At 56.3% G+C, this 15,805-nt stretch overlaps 6 protein-coding genes across 6 annotated transcripts; 4 read left to right on the top strand and 2 right to left on the bottom strand.

Annotated features, from left to right (window-relative positions):
* Positions 1–611: 611 nt before the first annotated feature.
* On the top strand, positions 612–2,985 carry SCHCODRAFT_02703315 (uncharacterized protein; the record flags this gene model as incomplete). The annotated part of the gene is made up of 2 exons (XM_003029927.2): positions 612–767; positions 817–2,985. The coding sequence occupies 2 exons, from the start codon at positions 612–614 to the stop codon at positions 2,983–2,985; spliced, it is 2,325 nt and encodes a 774-aa protein (XP_003029973.1).
* Positions 2,986–3,207: 222 nt separating this feature from the next.
* SCHCODRAFT_01182103 (uncharacterized protein) lies at positions 3,208–5,675 on the bottom strand. Its single transcript, XM_003030339.2, has 12 exons — positions 5,524–5,675; positions 5,384–5,404; positions 5,281–5,337; positions 5,160–5,220; positions 4,583–4,744; positions 4,450–4,549; positions 4,343–4,381; positions 4,135–4,255; positions 3,959–3,980; positions 3,838–3,905; positions 3,628–3,783; positions 3,208–3,537 (listed from the first exon to the last, which is right to left on the bottom strand). The coding sequence occupies exons 1-12, from the start codon at positions 5,561–5,563 to the stop codon at positions 3,275–3,277; spliced, it is 1,110 nt and encodes a 369-aa protein (XP_003030385.1). The 5' UTR covers positions 5,564–5,675; the 3' UTR covers positions 3,208–3,274.
* Positions 5,676–6,274: 599 nt separating this feature from the next.
* On the bottom strand, positions 6,275–8,222 carry SCHCODRAFT_02632914 (uncharacterized protein). Its single transcript, XM_050345739.1, has 9 exons — positions 7,941–8,222; positions 7,753–7,894; positions 7,497–7,702; positions 7,304–7,441; positions 7,064–7,255; positions 6,999–7,013; positions 6,830–6,940; positions 6,745–6,783; positions 6,275–6,700 (listed from the first exon to the last, which is right to left on the bottom strand). The coding sequence occupies exons 1-9, from the start codon at positions 8,114–8,116 to the stop codon at positions 6,664–6,666; spliced, it is 1,056 nt and encodes a 351-aa protein (XP_050199383.1). The 5' UTR covers positions 8,117–8,222; the 3' UTR covers positions 6,275–6,663.
* Positions 8,223–8,606: 384 nt separating this feature from the next.
* SCHCODRAFT_02690708 (uncharacterized protein) lies at positions 8,607–9,911 on the top strand. The gene is made up of 4 exons (XM_003029928.2): positions 8,607–8,807; positions 8,858–9,222; positions 9,276–9,582; positions 9,628–9,911. The coding sequence occupies exons 1-4, from the start codon at positions 8,625–8,627 to the stop codon at positions 9,841–9,843; spliced, it is 1,071 nt and encodes a 356-aa protein (XP_003029974.2). The 5' UTR covers positions 8,607–8,624; the 3' UTR covers positions 9,844–9,911.
* A 3,164-nt stretch (positions 9,912–13,075) lies between these two features.
* Positions 13,076–13,704, top strand: SCHCODRAFT_02508048 (uncharacterized protein; the record flags this gene model as incomplete). The annotated part of the gene is made up of 2 exons (XM_003029929.2): positions 13,076–13,336; positions 13,411–13,704. The coding sequence occupies 2 exons, from the start codon at positions 13,076–13,078 to the stop codon at positions 13,702–13,704; spliced, it is 555 nt and encodes a 184-aa protein (XP_003029975.1).
* A 448-nt stretch (positions 13,705–14,152) lies between these two features.
* SCHCODRAFT_02632908 (uncharacterized protein) lies at positions 14,153–15,692 on the top strand. The gene has a single exon (XM_003029931.3). It carries the CDS (start codon positions 14,189–14,191, stop codon positions 15,581–15,583), a length of 1,395 nt encoding a protein of 464 aa, XP_003029977.1. The 5' UTR covers positions 14,153–14,188; the 3' UTR covers positions 15,584–15,692.
* Positions 15,693–15,805: the final 113 nt, after the last annotated feature.

Here is a 15,805-nt window from a genome sequence, read left to right as displayed (position 1 = left end):
CCTTGTGAGCGAAGTCAGTAGTTGATGATCAGTATCGATATCGTCGCAGAACCGCTCGAAGGATACGATTTGACGGCTCGTAGAGCCTGCAGCAGGTGGCAGAGCGCTGTATGGTATAATTGGGTGCATAAATTCGGGAACGCGCTATACCTGCATGACCTTATTGCGTGACGCTAGGAACTAACGCTCGGTGTGAGGGCAAGGTCGCAGTGCTTTACATTCAATTAGACAACTCCCGGGTGTTGCGAGACTATGGAAATTGTGAAGCATGTACGTGGTACTTTGTATCAGAGGTGTCGCATGCGACGCTGGAAGCCTTCATCAGTAATGGTCCTAGTTGCAAGGGAAATATGCGCTCACCACGAGGGCACGAAATGACTTCCTGTAGTGGACAAGGACAAGGCGTGAATGATGCCGAGGCACGGAGCATTGATCCGGGGGCATGTTGACGTGTGTTTGGGGCGTGTGCTATTGTGCGGATTCCGAATTGAGAATTAGTCCCGTCGTCCCGCCGTCACAGTCGGACGGTCGAGTCCCCAGAATCCTCTACGGCTGACGCGTTTGTGCGTCCCAACCGCCACAAATACGCGCTCTTCTCTCCTCCTCCCACCATGCCGTTGCCAGAAAACCAGCAGATCGCCGTCAAGCCCAACACGGCGGAGGTCAGAAACAAGCATGCAATCACCCTCAGGATGTCCGAGGACCTCATCGAGGCCCTCATGGCCAATCCCGGAAATCTATCCTTTGAGTTCAATACCCCGAACCAGGTGTGTCTGCATGTACCCTCGCTCAAGCGCCGACTTAATGCTGTACTAGGGTATCTACGTCAATGACCAGTGCTTCGGCCTCTCCCTGGCCAAGGAGCAGAGCCCGCACGAGCTCTTCATGCAAATGCCCCAGCATCGAGACAGGTCGCTCAAGCACTACGCGGATATCTCCCATCGCTTCACCGTTAGTGCGGCTAGTCTCGATGAAGCCGCCAAGAAACTCCGCGTAGCGACTGAGGAGGCCAACAAGCAGCGACAAGAGCGCAAGGTCGTCATGCTCGACGATCCCCCCTTGTCCACCAGCACGACTGCTGCGAAGAAGAAGCCCGCGGCGCGCAAGCAGGTTGCTTCATCATCCTCTGCACCTTCTCGACAGTCCGGCACTCAGCCTGCCCAACCTCCTCCCCCGCCTTCCCGCCCACTCTCGGCCATTGACCCTGGTCTACGTCATCGTGTCGTGCAGTGTCTTGCCAGCGCGGCGCGCACCGCCGACGAGCTCGTCAAGCTCGTGTGCGGTTCAGCGTCAGACGAAAGGAAGAGGGGCGACGTTCGCACCATCATGCAAGATGTTGCAGAGGCCAGGGATGGACTTTGGCGTCTCAGCAACAAGGGCTGGCTCGAAGTACAACCGTATAAGTGCCGCACCGAGGCCGATCGCCAGCAGGCGCTTCGCAAGGCGACTGCGGCGTTCAAAGCTCTGAAGATACCCGAAAGTGATCCCCGATGGGAGAATCTCTCGCCACCAAAACCGGCGCCAAAGCCTATGCCGCCTCCACCTCCTGCTCCAGCAGCATCGACGTCGGCTACAAGGCACCCTCTCCCCGCCAAGCCTCCAGCCCCGGAGGTCAAGCGGTCCACCGCCACAAAGGAAAAGAAGCCTCGCGCGAAGCCCGAGACAAAGGAGATCATGATGAAAGACGAGCGTCGTCCGCCTTCTGTTCCTAGCCCTGCAGGCCTTTCAAAGCCGAAAGAATTGCCGAAGTCTTCTGCGACGCCTCTTCCTGCGGAGCCTCCTCGCCCTGCGCGCGTGGAGGCTCTGTCAACCGCGACTGCCCGCAGACCGGGCTCTGGGTATAAAGCCCCGAAGAGCTTGACGCCTCCTCTGCGCGGATCAACTTCGACTTCGAGCGACAAACGCGACGAGCTACCTGCGGCCAGCCCTTCTATGCGAGCTTCGACGTCAAAGGCGCCGGCGGCTGCTCGTCCAAGCAGCGCCGACCCATCTCGGTCTTCCTCAGCGCATCATACACCGACGCCACAGCCTCGTGACCGCGAGCGGACGGCGTCCTCTTCCTCGCAGCCCGCTCGACCTCGCACTGACAGCAAGGAGAGAGCATCCGCGGCATCCAGCTCCAGTCGTCCGCGAGAGGCCGAGTCGAAGAAGCCGGCTGACGACGTCCGTCGGCACGCCATGAAGCGTGAAGAGGAGGAGACGCCGCCAAAGAAGCTCACCACCAAGCGCAAGGTTCCCGCACGCTACGACTACTCCGACTCAGACAGCGAGGACGAGCGGCTGCGCGCCAAGCGGCGCAAGGTCGCCGAAGGCTCCGCCCGCCCATCCACCTCGACCAAAAAGTCCGACTCGCCCGTAAAGATCAAGCGCAGCGACTCGCCCGTGCCCATCCCACCTCCTCCCGCGCGCTCCAGGAACCCCGAACGCGACGCCCTCGCCAACCTGGGGCGCATCCAGAAGAAGGAGCGCCCCGTGCCCCCCGCCCGCCTCGCCTCCGAGCAGAGCACGTCCTCGACCTCGTCGCACAAGCGCCGGCGCGCGTCCACCCCGCACTTCACCTCCTCGGAGGAAGAGGGTGAGGACCCGAGCGAGCGCGAGATGCAGCGGCCCGCGAAGAAGAAGAAGGCGCTCGCCAAGGAGAAGGAGCGCGAGCGAGAACGGGATCGTGAAAGGGATAGAGACAGGGATAGGGATAGCGCACGCCCCTCGACCAAACCGCGGAAGAGCCGGCCTCCAACCGCGGACGGCCTGCAGGAGGAGTACCAGGCGAAGTTCATGGAGTACTACCCGGTGGCGATGGCGGACCGCAAGCAGCGGGCGATCATCCAGCGCCTGCTCGACGCGGCGTCGGACGAGTCGGTGGACGAGGACGGGCTGCTGAGCGAGGGCGAGGGGAAGGCGCTGCATGCGAATCATCTGCGGTTGCGCAGTGAGCTGCTGGAGTTGGAGAAGCAGTATACCAAGCTGGCGCCTGCGGCTGCGTGAGGGGTGGGTGGATGGCGGGTGCGCCACGATGTATATTTGTTTTCTATCTCTGTTTTGCTCTCGACAAGGGATTGGATGGATCAGAGGTGGCAAAAGCCATCTCAATAATAATATTATGTTTGCATTGTCATCTATTGCGGCGTGACTACGGAATCGGAAACTGGTAATGATAATACGCCTTGCAGCGTGAGCGTCCGTGTCGTACATTTTGCATCGTGAGTGGCAGCATAGGTGAGGCAGGTATCAGGTATCGCAGTGGCAATTTAGGTAGCGCTCAGTCGAACTCGTTCTATACAGCGTTGGCGGGAACTTGAGTGAACGTAGGCGGGGCGCCATTGATGCCCGGCTGTATGACGAGCGCGGTGCCAGGCGCTGGCTCCATCATCTGTCCATAAGGCCACCCATCGGAAGCGTACGGCTGCTGTCGCTGTTGGTAGGCACTTTGTTGGGACTGATAGCCACCACCCATCGGTGGCATCCCCTGCGCGGCGGGGTTGTGGGTCGCGCCACTGGTGGGGTAGAGGCCTGGATATTCCCCGAACCATCCCAGTTCTGCAGAGCGCGAGTCAGCATCAGTATTCCGGGACAAGATGGACAGGCGAGGCAGCATGGGATTGAGAGTAGCGGGTTGCCAGTACGCACCACGAATAGGCGCAATCCACGCATCCGGACGACCAAACTGCTCCGCCTGCGAGACCAGGCGTAGGAGGATGTAGAACCCAATGGCGAAGAGGCAGAAGTTCATCCATGAAAATGCTTGCAATACTTTCATTTGGCAGCAATAGCCTTTGGCGCTGACTACGAATCGTTCAGCTTCCGGCGGAAACGCTCGAAGGATGAGTGGCGACGTACCGCTGCCCTTTCGTGTCTCAATCGTCTGCCCGCCCAGGCCGTCGCATTGAGTGTTTCCAATGGCATCTCTGCGACAGCGATTAGATGGATCACTCGCCCAATCGTTGACGATCAGACGTACGAAGTTGCCCAAGCGGCTTCAGCTAAAGGGGACGTTCAATAAATTGTGCACGCGCGATCTGAGGATGTAGACGAACCCAACCAGAAGCAACCAAGGATGAATAAGACGGGAACTTCGATCCGAGGTTGTGCCCACTGTAATCTATATCGTCGTTAGTGAAACGGGCGAAGGCGCACCGAAGGCAACATTCTGCAGATTCTCGACGACCTCGAGGAGGCCTTTTGGATACAGTACACGGCGGCAGCCGTCTGGCGGGCTGTGCGCAGCCGCCACATTCAGTTGGAATGCCGATACTTCCTATGGATGGTCATACATGGCGCCTACAGTATAGGGGAGAAGTGGCTTCGGGAAGACTACCCTCCGGAGAAACAGGAGCGCGCTTACTGTCGCGAATGCGGAGAAGTCGAAACCATGAACCACATCCTACTCGAATGCGAGTCGACGGAGTGTCAGGTTATATGGTCAATGGCGAGGTCGCTATGGCTACTCACCGGAGAGCAGTGGCACGAGCCAAGCATCGGCGTGATTGTCGGTGCGGCCTGCGCAGTCTTCAAAACGGAGAAGGGGCGTCCGAAACCGGGGCTGGGGAGGCTATGGACGATTGTAGAGTCCGAGTCTGCTCACCTTGTGTGGAAGCTCAGATGCGAGCGGGTCATCCAGAACGACGGTAAACCCTTTACACGCGCGGAGGTGGAAAACCGATGGAAGTCGGTGATTAACCAGCGGTTCGAGCTGGACAGGCGGCTAACGTACAGCCGGTACGGGAAGAAGGCTTTGAGCACCTCTCTGGTTGACGCGACGTGGATGTCGGTCATACGAGATTACAAGAACCTACCGCTGAATTGGGTCAGCGATTGCGGGGTTTTAGTGGGTATACGATTCGGCGAAGGGTAGGTGGAGAAGGCGCAGGCGGCGCTACCCTTCGCTAGTCGTGAGTCCCACACTGCGTGCGTAAGGCATTTCCTCGCTGTGGCACAAGGTTCTATCATTAACGGTTTTGGCTATGCTCCTCTCGGATTATGTTCACTATGCTCATCTGACATGCTGCCTGGGTCTCGTTCCCCGGGCTTCCCCTATGCGGGTCCAATGTTCTCTGTAGATGCTGATGAGGCGTCTTGAAGGGTTCACGGACTACTAACGCATCCACTAAAAAAAAAAAAAAAAAAAAAACGGGCGAAGGGTAGGACGGGCAGGAACGTACATGATCAGGAACACGAGTATCGTGAGCACTGGGACGATGATGGAGAAGATCGTGAAGTCATCTGAGGCGACTCAGTTTTTTCAGTCTTTGACGAAGCGTGTTAATAATTAAGGGGACTTACGATGAAGATCGGGAAGGAAGATCGAGGCGAAGTAGGCAGAGATTCCAAGTGCTACAGCTACAAGATGTCAGTCAAGTGGATATCGAGCTCGTTTCAAACGCACCTGAGAGTACCAGTATGGTGACTGTAGTTGCGTCGGATGTGGCAGTCGACGCGGTATAGGATGAGAGGCGGAGGACGGCATGCAGCGTACGCGAAGAGAAACAGTGAGATCAAGATGATAGATGCTCTTGTGGATCGCACCAAAGAAGGATAGCCTCCAGTTCGCAAATCGTACGGTCATAGCGGTCGTGAGCTACTCAGTTGCAAGTCGTCGAGGAAGGGTCGGGAACGGCAGTCGCGCTGCGGCCTTCATTACATGCGTTCCCTCTTTTGAACTCGCGCTGATGTTGCCGCAGCATTCTCCTATGACGACGTTGTGATACAGCTGGGATGACAAGTCTCTTCGGTGCCTTCCATTCATCCTGCCGCTCATTGACCGTCTCACACGGTCATGGGGCTGAAGCGTTTGCCGACGACCACGTCAAGATAGTTGCAGAGGGCGGCCCCGAGCCTAGCTGACACATTGCTGAAGCGGAAAGAAAAGGCTGGGAGGCAAGCGCTCTATAATTTGCTGAACGGCAGGCCTTGCATCCGGACGTCACCGAACTGAATATTGCTCGCGGATGCTCTGGATTATGTAGCTTGCAATTGGTTGATTCGAGGAATGTGCGTTGAAGGCACTCCAATGTTTCTTGTATTCCGTGCGGAGATACTGCGACGCTGCGCATTTGCTGAAAGAATGACCATGAAGTCAGGAGGCAAAGGGCTAAAGGCCGAATCTGGGTGCATCGCCGTCTGCGCTCGGAGATCACCGATGACACGTTCTTGCCTCTGCCCCACGACCAATCCTGGTTCGCCCTCACTCAGGATATGCAAGAGGCGCGTGCACCGGAACTCAGCTCGTCCGACTCCGACTTGCGCCAGATGACAGTCAGCCGAAAATTAAGGAAAGTGGGTGTATAAGTTGAGAAAACAGCGGTAAAACACTAGAGCGTAGAAAGGAGTGACAAAATACACACAAGAAACCCTAATAGCGAGAGGACACATCTTCGTAATAGTCGTAAGGGAACCGTAAGTCGTCAATATTGGTACAGGGGGAAAGGCACGAGCGACAAACCAAGAGATGCGCCGTATCGTACTCGACATGGCGCGGAGAAAAATCAGAAAGTATAAGGGGAGAAAAGGTAGGCATAATTGTGGGCCGGAGCCCACCCGAAGAGAAGAAACACTAGAACACGGAAGAAAAAAGAGAAATCAGCGAGTCCATACTCATGCGCGAGTGAGCGCGCTTTCGCAAGATACTTGATGGTGCCATAACGAACTTGGGCATCGCCCTGTCATCTAGTGGCCAGAGGACCTCCCCGATGCGTCCGAGCGCCTACAAAGTCAGAACTATATTGCGACTAATATCCATCGACACACCTCTGCGAAGAGCCGTGAGACGCACGGGATGAGCTATCGCTGGTCGCCGCGTTAATTTTGTCCCAACAGAAAAAGCCAAACGTACCCGTGACGAGCGGACGCGTGGGTTCCGTCGGAGCGCGTCGATCGGTGCGAGGGGTGGGAATGGATAGACTGAGGAGATTGGCCGGACTGACGAGAGTGGCCGGAGTCCGTCCTAGAAGAAGGATACGTGTGAGCTAGTACATCAACGTAGGACAGACGCTCGGGCATACGAATGAGCGCAGAAACTGACGATAAATGAGAAAGAGCACACTGTGAAATAGAGAAGAGATCTCACTCTTCCATTCCGCTTATGTACGACCGACCGCCCGAGGAGCTTGTACGGTCGACACTCGTGCGCGAGGCGTTTGCATGGGCGGAAGGAGGAAGACCACCAGCGAAGGCACTCTGAGTGGCGCGATGGCGGCGGCTAGTGTTAGTGTTGAAGGGAGCCTGAGACTGTGATGGTTCCCCATAGCCCCCCGAGAACCTGCAGGAAAATGTATCAGTGCATTCAGAGGTAAAGAAGGACACATACCCCGGCATAGTACTCGCTCGGCTGGGTCCCGCCGGCCTCGCGGGAGGAGGGGGGAGGCCACCAAGGGGTACATCGACGCTCACGCGAGGAGGTGGGCCATACGTGCTGTCGTATGATGGCAGAGTGCGATGACGCGCACTGTAGTGAATGGTAAGTAAGATGAGCGGCGCCAAAGACGACTGGAGAATCAAACCCATAACCAGGAGGCGCCTGTCCGGTGTATGCCTGTTGTTGCTGTACCTGACTCTCAAGCATCGTCCACGGCGCGATAGGCTGAGCAATGAGGATATTGCCTGGAGCAACACTTGGGCTTTGGTACGGAGCAACCGTCGGGGCTTGGGCCTCCTGTGGTGCACCCTGTTGCTCGTTCTGAGCACGACGCGCTTCATCTGAAAGGGACTGGTAGTGCTGTCAGTGTAAACCGAGCATGCATTGGCCACCCAACGTACTTGTACAGTATTGACTGCTATCTCTGCTTCTCGTAGTTTGCGCGCATGCTTATCAATGGCATCTTGCCCTTTCAGTGTCTCCTTCAGCTGCCATGCTACTTCCTTCCGACGGAGGCCGTCCTCCGGAAAATTCTTTCGAGCCCTAGTAGTGGTCAGCAGGGCACCAAACAGTGTGAAGCTGCACTCACTTATCAAGCGTAGGCTTCCACATGAGTCGCTCATGTTCCGGCAGTTCCTCGAGGAGCGGCTGCACTTGAGCGAGGCGCGTAGCGACGGTCCTCATCCGCTCCCGTCGTTGCGTGTGCTGTTGTTGGTCGTGCTGTTGCTGGCCGTGTGGCTGTTGGTCGTTTGGTGGCTGCGACATGTTGAGAGAGCTGGATGGTCTTTGAAGGAATGGTGCTCTGCCGGAAAAATGACATCCTTATATATTGAACACGGCGCTTAACTGCGTAGTCAAGAGGCGAAAGCCGTCCTGAAATGGAAATACCTGCACCGCTCGTCTGCACCTCAATCATGACTCATGTCAATCATTCAGAAGCATATAGTTTCAATAAGGTTTCGTACATGGACTCAACTAGCTCCCTAGATATGGATGACGGCCCCGCCGTTTTTTGAAACTACTTTGATGGACCGGCTCACATCCCAAGCAGCTGAGAGCCAATTCAAAGAATAGCTGTGCATAGCAAGAATACGGGCTCGGGTAAGTCTCAGAGGTGGTTCAAACAGCGGAGAAACGGTCAAGCTTGCCAAGGCCCAAGGGACGTCCGGCCAAAGTCACGCCGTGCAACGCAAATTGTCACGGCCACGTGTCGAACATCAACCGCGGCGCTTATGCCCGCTCTCTCTTCAGTCTCTCTCTCTGCTCTTTCGCGATGGGTGTCTCCAAGGTCTTACCGCACGAAACATTCTGGCAGGAGCACTACCACTTCTTAGAAAGTCGCGGCTATCGCCTCCGACCAAGATATAATCCTCTGCACGTCCCTTCTCGTGCATTCACACGCCGACGTTGGCATGACCTGTCGCATTTGTACCCTGAGGATGAGATAGCAATGCTGGTTCGTCGCTACTGCAATCCAGTTATGTCCTCTCTTGAATAGTATTACAGCGTGCTTCCGTTTTGGACGCAGTCCGCGTAAGCGACAATTCGACTGTCGTACTCCGCAGAGCGGCGACCTGGTCTGATGAGATACCCATTCTGCAATGTCTCGAGCGGCTGCGGTCGGATCCTCGCAACCGCGCACCACCACTGCTGGATATTATTCCTCTTTCCACTAGCGACGATGAACTACTAGTCGTCATACCCCTTCTTCGCGTGTACTACGATCCGCCATTCTCTTGTCCTCGACAGGTTTTGCATGCTGTAGTGCAGTTTCTGGAGGCAAGTTCTCGACGTCAATGTCAGACCGTCTATATTTACCTACGCCCCTTCCAGATGATGCAGTTTCTGCATGAGCATCGCATTGCCCATAGGTACGCCCAGCAATCGTCTAGTCGGCCACAATTGCAGCGCTAAATTGTGGCAGAGATTTTTGCACGTATAACCTCATGCTAGATCCCACAGACCTCTTTTCTGAGGGCTTTCATTTTGTGATGCCGGACTTCTCCGCAGACGGGCAGACAGTTGGACTCAACTATCGCGACCGAGTGGATGTTCCCGCTATACGCTATTTCGTCATTGACTTCGGGCTGTCTACACACGGTCAGGCGCTGGTGACCGGTGTGTATGGTGCGGACAAGACGGTCCCCGAACTATCTTGGGAGATACCCTACAACCCCTTTAAGGTCGACGTCTACCAGTTCGGACGTGTCATTATGCATGATATGGTCGAAGTGAGTGAGTTATGCACGTTATTTGGTCCCGCTAATCGCGTTCAGCTGTACAGTGGCCTCGAATGCCTGCGTACTCTGGCCGAGAGGATGACACAGCCGGACCCAAGCCGGCGCCCAACTGCTACCGAGGCACTCGAACATGTGCGATTCATGTTGGCGAACCTGGCTTCTACCGAGCTACAGCGCGAGATTTGGCCTACAACTTATTCTCGTCTCATCTTTACCGAACGCCCTCGACCACCTCGTCAGCGCTGCTGCTGATTTACTCCCAGTAGAGATGTATACCCCCTGCGTTAAATCATAGCAATGACATTATCTTCGATCTGCTTCACTGGTATGGGCATAGAAGCGCCACGGGAAGTGCTCTGGTATGTGGCCAGTAGCATTAATACAAGAACCCAGTAACGGTGCATCGCCCCATCGCGACTAAAGCAAGTCGCTGTCTTGTCGATGTGGCGCGCCTCCGGAGGCAAGGGCCAATAGACGCAAATACGGCCTTCAGGATATCTGGGGATAGGGAATAGGTTCCGCCTGATTTCGCTTTAGTTCCGCCCGTTATTGTCAAGCACGACTCGAACCAAGATTTATAGTTCGACCACGGCGCTTCCATTCGGATTTGTCTTGTCGACCTCATGTTGCTCTGATGGGTCCTGTGTGAATACATGCAGCGTCATCACATTGGCTGCAAATAGGTATATTTCGAACTCAGCGATTATGAACAGGGGCGAGGCAACGAGGCGCTAAGCGCAAGAAATTCAGTCAGGCCGCCCTACAGGACTGTTCCCTCCTTTGCAACCTCAGATCACCTACTAATAGGAAAGTCGTACATCAACGGTCTTCTCAATCGAGTCACGGATTTGGCGTAGAGACAACGACTAGAAGACAGCAAATAAGCGCTGGGGTGCTGGTCAGAATTGACGGTGATGGTCCTTCAACAGCTCGAAGCACGCCCACGCTGTATGGATGACGAGGCCCGGCGTGTTGGTTGTCGGACCCGCCTGTAAAGAAGGCCCTAGTGAGTCGGCCGGCGCGAAGTCAGGTACATGTGTAGCGCAAGTAACCAGTCCCCGCCGCCGAGAAGCCTTCCATCTGGGTAAGGACATCCCAGTGCAACTGACTTGCGCTGGCTCGCTTCGCGGGCGATGAAGCGTAATTGATAACAAGTAGATGAAAATCAATCAAGGATGCATGTACGGTAGACCCACTACCTAGTAGATCAGAAGAGCGTACAAATTTCGACCACTGGCGCGACCACACGCAGAGGCCAATAGCGGTCTTCTTCAGCTTTCCTTTCGCAGATGGTCGCGTCAGCATGCTGAAGAACATCGGTCAGCACGCCTCATAGGTCCAGCCACAATAGAACGGCGTACACGCTGAAAATCGACCTCGAAGCCCTCATGTGATTCGGTCTTTGCGAAGGCGACGTTCGGGACTATGTATCGGGGACGAAGAGCGCGCGTCAGAGCACAACTTGGCGGCCAGGTGAAAGGGGAAGCGTCCTTACATCTGGAGAGAGAGCTTGCGCGTGTCGCCTGAAAATCGGGATGTTTGTTCCGGTGGGGGCCGTCCGGGACATGTTGCCAGTGACTGTCTGAGAAAGTGTGCAGCACGTTCCGGGCAAGGTTTTACCCGGGAGCGGCGGAGGGCACGATTGACATGAGGCAAAAGGTCGCTGGGCGTGAAGAATACAGCCCGAACCGCCTGATCTGCCCTTATCGAAGGCTCACCTCCCAATAGGACAGCCTTCGACTCATGGTCGTTCAAGCCGAGTCATCAATGTAGCATGCAGGTAGCAATTAGAAGACCACGAACAAGCGCCAGGGTGCCGATTAGACCTTGGCGGTGACGTGTCCTCCACAGCTCGAAGCACGCTCGCGCCACTGTTGTGGTCAATGAGAGTCGTTGAGTTAGTCGTCGGAGCCGCATGGGCCTACAATGGAAGCGCCTACGGTGACTCGGCGCGAAGTCAGGTCTATGGGTAGCGCAAGTCGCCCACGCCGGAGGCAGAGGAGCCTTCCGTATAGGAAGGGACGTCCCATTGTGATTGAGGTGCGCTGGCTCGCTCGGCTCGAGGAGAAAAGAAGTCGACAACAATCAGAATAAGATACGCAAGCGTGTGCAGGGTAGACTCACCGTGACGAAGCGCTTGAGTGACGCACGCCTCGATTTCGTTCACGGCCACCCGCAGCAGGTACCAGCTGTCTTCTTGAAGTTACTTGTCACGATGGGCGCGCTGATGTGCTGGACGTCACCCTAGCTAGGCTCAAAGGTCCGCCCACAGAAAGGTTGGTGTTCAAGGGTTCGTCTTCAGTCGGCGCAAAACCGACATTCTTTATCAAGTACACAGAGGACATGATCATGGCGAATCACATGCCGGTCTGCATCTAAGGGGAGAGGGAGCAGAGAAGACCCTCGAGCACTGGGAGAGAGGAAACTTGCACACCGGCTGGTCAAAAGATGACAGTCGTGTCTACCTGTCAATGCTATCACGGCCACGACATCCAAAACGCTCACGTCAAGTTCACGGCATCTTGTAAAGGCCGTTGCCCTGGTGTAAGATTGAAATCGCGTTGGACGAGCTGACCGCGATCTCCCTCGCGAGATATCAGTCACGCCGGCGTAAGGGCCGCGTTCGCCCGTAGGATACTCGTTTCTGTCGTCCAGTGCATTTGTCTCCTCGCAATGGGCCGGGGAGCGTCTAGGACTCGGTACCCAGCGCTTGCCGTAGTAGTGGAAGCCAAATGCGGGTGTGGGCGCATCACCGGAGGCTGTCCTGTTTCGGAAATCGCCGGTAGCACGTGCTCGCTGGTCCCACGACTTCGGGCTAAACCTTACTTAAACTTGTTCATCGTCTTCGCCCGAAAATCCACCTGCTGCGCTACCTTGACTGTGTCGAAAGATACATCGCTCGCATATGAATGGAACTTGAGCGCTTGTCTATCGAGTAAGGAGCTCAGCCTACCTCAGGCATCGACTTCGGCCCCACGGCTTAACTCGGCCTGTGACGCTGCTTGCGTTGTGGCGCTCTAGCGCACCTCTTGCATAGGGCCAGGCAATCAGTGCCCTATGTCATCAGTATTTCCTACGTGCTTTACGCACCAGCCATGGTCGAACGATATCCAACAGGGATAGTATGGACCAGGTGAGCGCTTAGCCAACGACATTGAATAGCAAACTTACTCAATGCAACCTCCCAGTCTTCAATTAATGTGGTCCCCTCTCGGGCTTTACAGAAACGCCGTAGCCTCAGCCATGACCCGGGCGCCAACCTTGCGGCTACAAGCTCCCACCAGCTGACCGTCTGACCGCATTTTATCCACTGTCATCAGGTTCCTCGAGTGGAAGGGTTACTGCCAAAACGGGACACCGTGTGAATCAACCGCCCATCCTCCGATGAGTCGACGTCGCGCGACCCTGCTATCGATCCTGCATGTCCTCCCGCGCGACCTTGTCTCACTACACGCGCAGCAGCGGGGAGAGGACAGGTACCACCATGGTCGCCTCAACGACCGGTACCACCAACGCAAGGAGCGAGGCCGGTCGCGCGACCTCGCAGAGTCCTGTCGTCGAGCATTCAGCGAGTGGTCAGCAGGAAGGGAATACACCAGACAACCTTGGTTCGCGCCAAGCATCAGATCCCACAAACGATACGTTGCAGGCAGGAATCTCCACGCCGTCTTTGGGCGACATGAGCTCAGCGCTCGCGGCGTGGGAAGACCCGTCAATCCAGGGATGGGGATATGGGCCTCCAGAGGTGCGTACTACTAGTGCCTTGCACTGACCAACTCGATACCTACCGCCTTGATATCAATGCTAATATTTGTGCAGCCACACCAACCCTCGGGGTCGCCAGGAGAGACCAGTACAGGCTCTGCTGTGCTCAACAATACCTCCACATCCGCCACCCTAACTATCACTATCTTCGACGAGACGCTCTACTTCGACCCCCCGCAACCTCCAGTACACCTAGGGCCACCGCACGTGTGCCCTATCTGTGGGCGGCGATACATGAGGTACGTTCCTTCAAGATCAACATGCGGGGACGAAAAGCTTCGTGGAGTATACGCTGGTGCTGAGCACTTGAACTCAATCGCAGACCGAGCTGTCTCTCGACACACATGAATATTCATAGCACGAGTACGTTTGCACCGACGCCCTCGCGAAAATCGCTCACAAAGCGTCCGCGCAGGATATTCCTGCGGCAATCAGGGACGTACGCTGCGGTTCTGGCACCAGGAGGGCGCAGTGCGACACAGGTACCGTTATCAACCTTCTCGTACGTAGAGGATGTGGATGCGAGCCGGAAGCGGCCTTATCGTGTACCGCAGACCAATAACCCGACAGCGTTGAACTTGAGGGGCGATAAGTAGTGCCGCATGTAGACTTTCTGCTGAAAAATGTTGTTCAAAGTCTAGATGTTTGCGCTTGTCGCGTCCTTGTTTGGTCGTATATTTTGCAGTTGAGGACTGTGGGCGTCAGCGGACCTCAACCACGTGCCGCCATCATGACAGCCAGCTGCCGCGCATTGCCGCTACTTCCATTTTGGTTCCAAGTTGACCAGCACTGTCATCTCTTTGATCCAAGCAGCTATCCCGACCTCAGTTCTATGGCTCCTATCCTCTCCCCCTTCGAGAACCACGGACAAAGCCAAAGGCGGGGCGCGCACCACCTCCCGCGCGTGCTCGTCGACTCGAGATGGCCTCCTCTCCCAAACTCGGCTGAACGCTACGACGCGACCCCGGCTGAACGCTTCGACACAACCTCGGCTGAACGCGTCGACGACCTGCGCTCGCGGTCCCCCGCCTCCGTCGAATTACACCCAGCAAGCTACGCGTACTATTCTCCGGACTCGCGCGCCGAGGGGATGCCGCTGCCGCCCTTCCTCGACAGCCTCGGGCAGCCTCTGCAACTGACGCCCATCGGCATCGCTCTCATCGCGCTTGTCAGCTCGCTCACTATCGTCGTCGTCGCTGGACTGTGCTGGACTCAGTCTCCCAGGCTTCGCGATCTTGCGCACGATGCTCGCATCTCGATTCAGCTGGCAGCAAGGCGACTCGTCAAGACCAGCAACTCGACGATCTCGAGCTCTTCCTCCCCGCCAAAGTCGATCTTGAAATCATCTGCGCCGCTGGCTTCCGTCACACTCATACCATCTGCCGCTGAGCCTTCCTTCTTCTCTGTGGAGAAGCCGACGCCGACGCCCGCTTTCACGCGAGGGACTACGATACGCTGGGCAGACCTAGAAAAGGACATCTCCGCCGAACGCATCATCAACGAAGTCGGTCCTGAAGATGAAGTCTACGTTATCCGCGCGTCAGAGTCGGATCACAGCATGTTCTACGGCTCCGACTCGAACCTGCACAGTCTGCTCAACCAAGCCGGCCTCCAAAGCGTCAAGCGTCGGGCTTGGGCGGACGCTGAAGACACGCCTTCACGCTCATACTTCGCCGATTCTCGCGTCATCGTCTCCCCATCCACCTCGAACGAATCCTCTGTCTCCGGCACGTTCTCCAATGCGAGCGGCTCGTCCTCGTTCACCTCCATCGATAGCGCGTCGACCTCAAGCTCGGATACGGACAGCATCGCCAGCGCCGACATATACGAAGTTCGTCGGGCACAGACGCGGAGCATGGAGGTCAAGCGTGGGGTACTCGTGAACTGGCGCCTGTCCTCTGGCCCCGACCTCTCCGTCTTCGCCGCGGGCAAGGACATGCCGAAGCAGGACCTGTTCGCGCCAGCGCTGATCGTGACGGGACCCAGCTCGGAGACATTGAGCACCGTGACTACGAGCTCCTCTCTCGACCTGACCGATTTCCCTATCCCGCCTCCGATGATTTCGTCCGCGCTGGACGGGCTGATGGAGACCATATACAGCAGCGAGGAGAGCGATGGAGCGGAGGACGCGGCTGGAAGCGATCGTGACTCGCTGTCGATGGGGAAGGCGGACTTTCTGAAAAGGTCGACTGTGGATCAGTTCATCATGCTATATGGCGAGGTGTAAGGCGGACACGGTGGGCCAGCAGACTTAGATTCGCGTCCAGCTACTACATACATTTACATTCTAACGTACCCTTGCACACGCTTCTCTACCATGGCATACTATATGTTCCAAGCTTTCAAGGACCGCTCATGGCCTACATAAGCTTGATCCACCGCATGTCCTGAGTCTTTCGCGACCTCGACGCGCCCATGATGGTTCGCGTCACATCACGTGGCCGCTCCT

This window comes from Schizophyllum commune (genome assembly GCF_000143185.2).
Source record: "Schizophyllum commune H4-8 unplaced genomic scaffold SCHCOscaffold_8, whole genome shotgun sequence".
NCBI lineage: Eukaryota > Fungi > Basidiomycota > Agaricomycetes > Agaricales > Schizophyllaceae > Schizophyllum > Schizophyllum commune.
Note: the sequence above shows the minus strand (reverse complement) of the source record. Positions and strands in the feature narration are given on the sequence as shown.

Excerpts from the sequence above, each read along its gene's own strand:
- SCHCODRAFT_02632914 (XM_050345739.1), bottom strand. The coding sequence starts at position 8,116 with ATGTCGCAGCCACCAAACGACCAACAGCCACACGGCCAGCAACAGCAC. Across the intron at positions 7,895-7,940 it reads TGGAAGCCTACGCTTGATAA|GGCTCGAAAGAATTTTCCGG; the intron begins GTGAGTGCAGCT and ends GACCACTACTAG. Across the intron at positions 7,442-7,496 it reads CAGGCGCCTCCTGGTTATGG|TGCGCGTCATCGCACTCTGC; the intron begins GTTTGATTCTCC and ends CATTCACTACAG.
- SCHCODRAFT_01182103 (XM_003030339.2), bottom strand. The coding sequence starts at position 5,563 with ATGACCGTACGATTTGCGAACTGGAGGCTATCCTTCTTTG. Across the intron at positions 3,981-4,134 it reads TCTGCAGAATGTTGCCTTCG|CTGAAGCCGCTTGGGCAACT; the intron begins GTGCGCCTTCGC and ends CGTCCCCTTTAG. Across the intron at positions 3,784-3,837 it reads TGAGACACGAAAGGGCAGCG|TCAGCGCCAAAGGCTATTGC; the intron begins GTACGTCGCCAC and ends AACGATTCGTAG.
- SCHCODRAFT_02632908 (XM_003029931.3), top strand. The coding sequence starts at position 14,189 with ATGGCTCCTATCCTCTCCCCCTTCGAGAACCACGGACAAAGCCAAAGG.
- SCHCODRAFT_02690708 (XM_003029928.2), top strand. The coding sequence starts at position 8,625 with ATGGGTGTCTCCAAGGTCTTACCGCACGAAACATTCTGGCAGGAGCAC. Across the intron at positions 9,223-9,275 it reads GAGCATCGCATTGCCCATAG|AGATTTTTGCACGTATAACC; the intron begins GTACGCCCAGCA and ends AAATTGTGGCAG. Across the intron at positions 9,583-9,627 it reads TTATGCATGATATGGTCGAA|CTGTACAGTGGCCTCGAATG; the intron begins GTGAGTGAGTTA and ends AATCGCGTTCAG.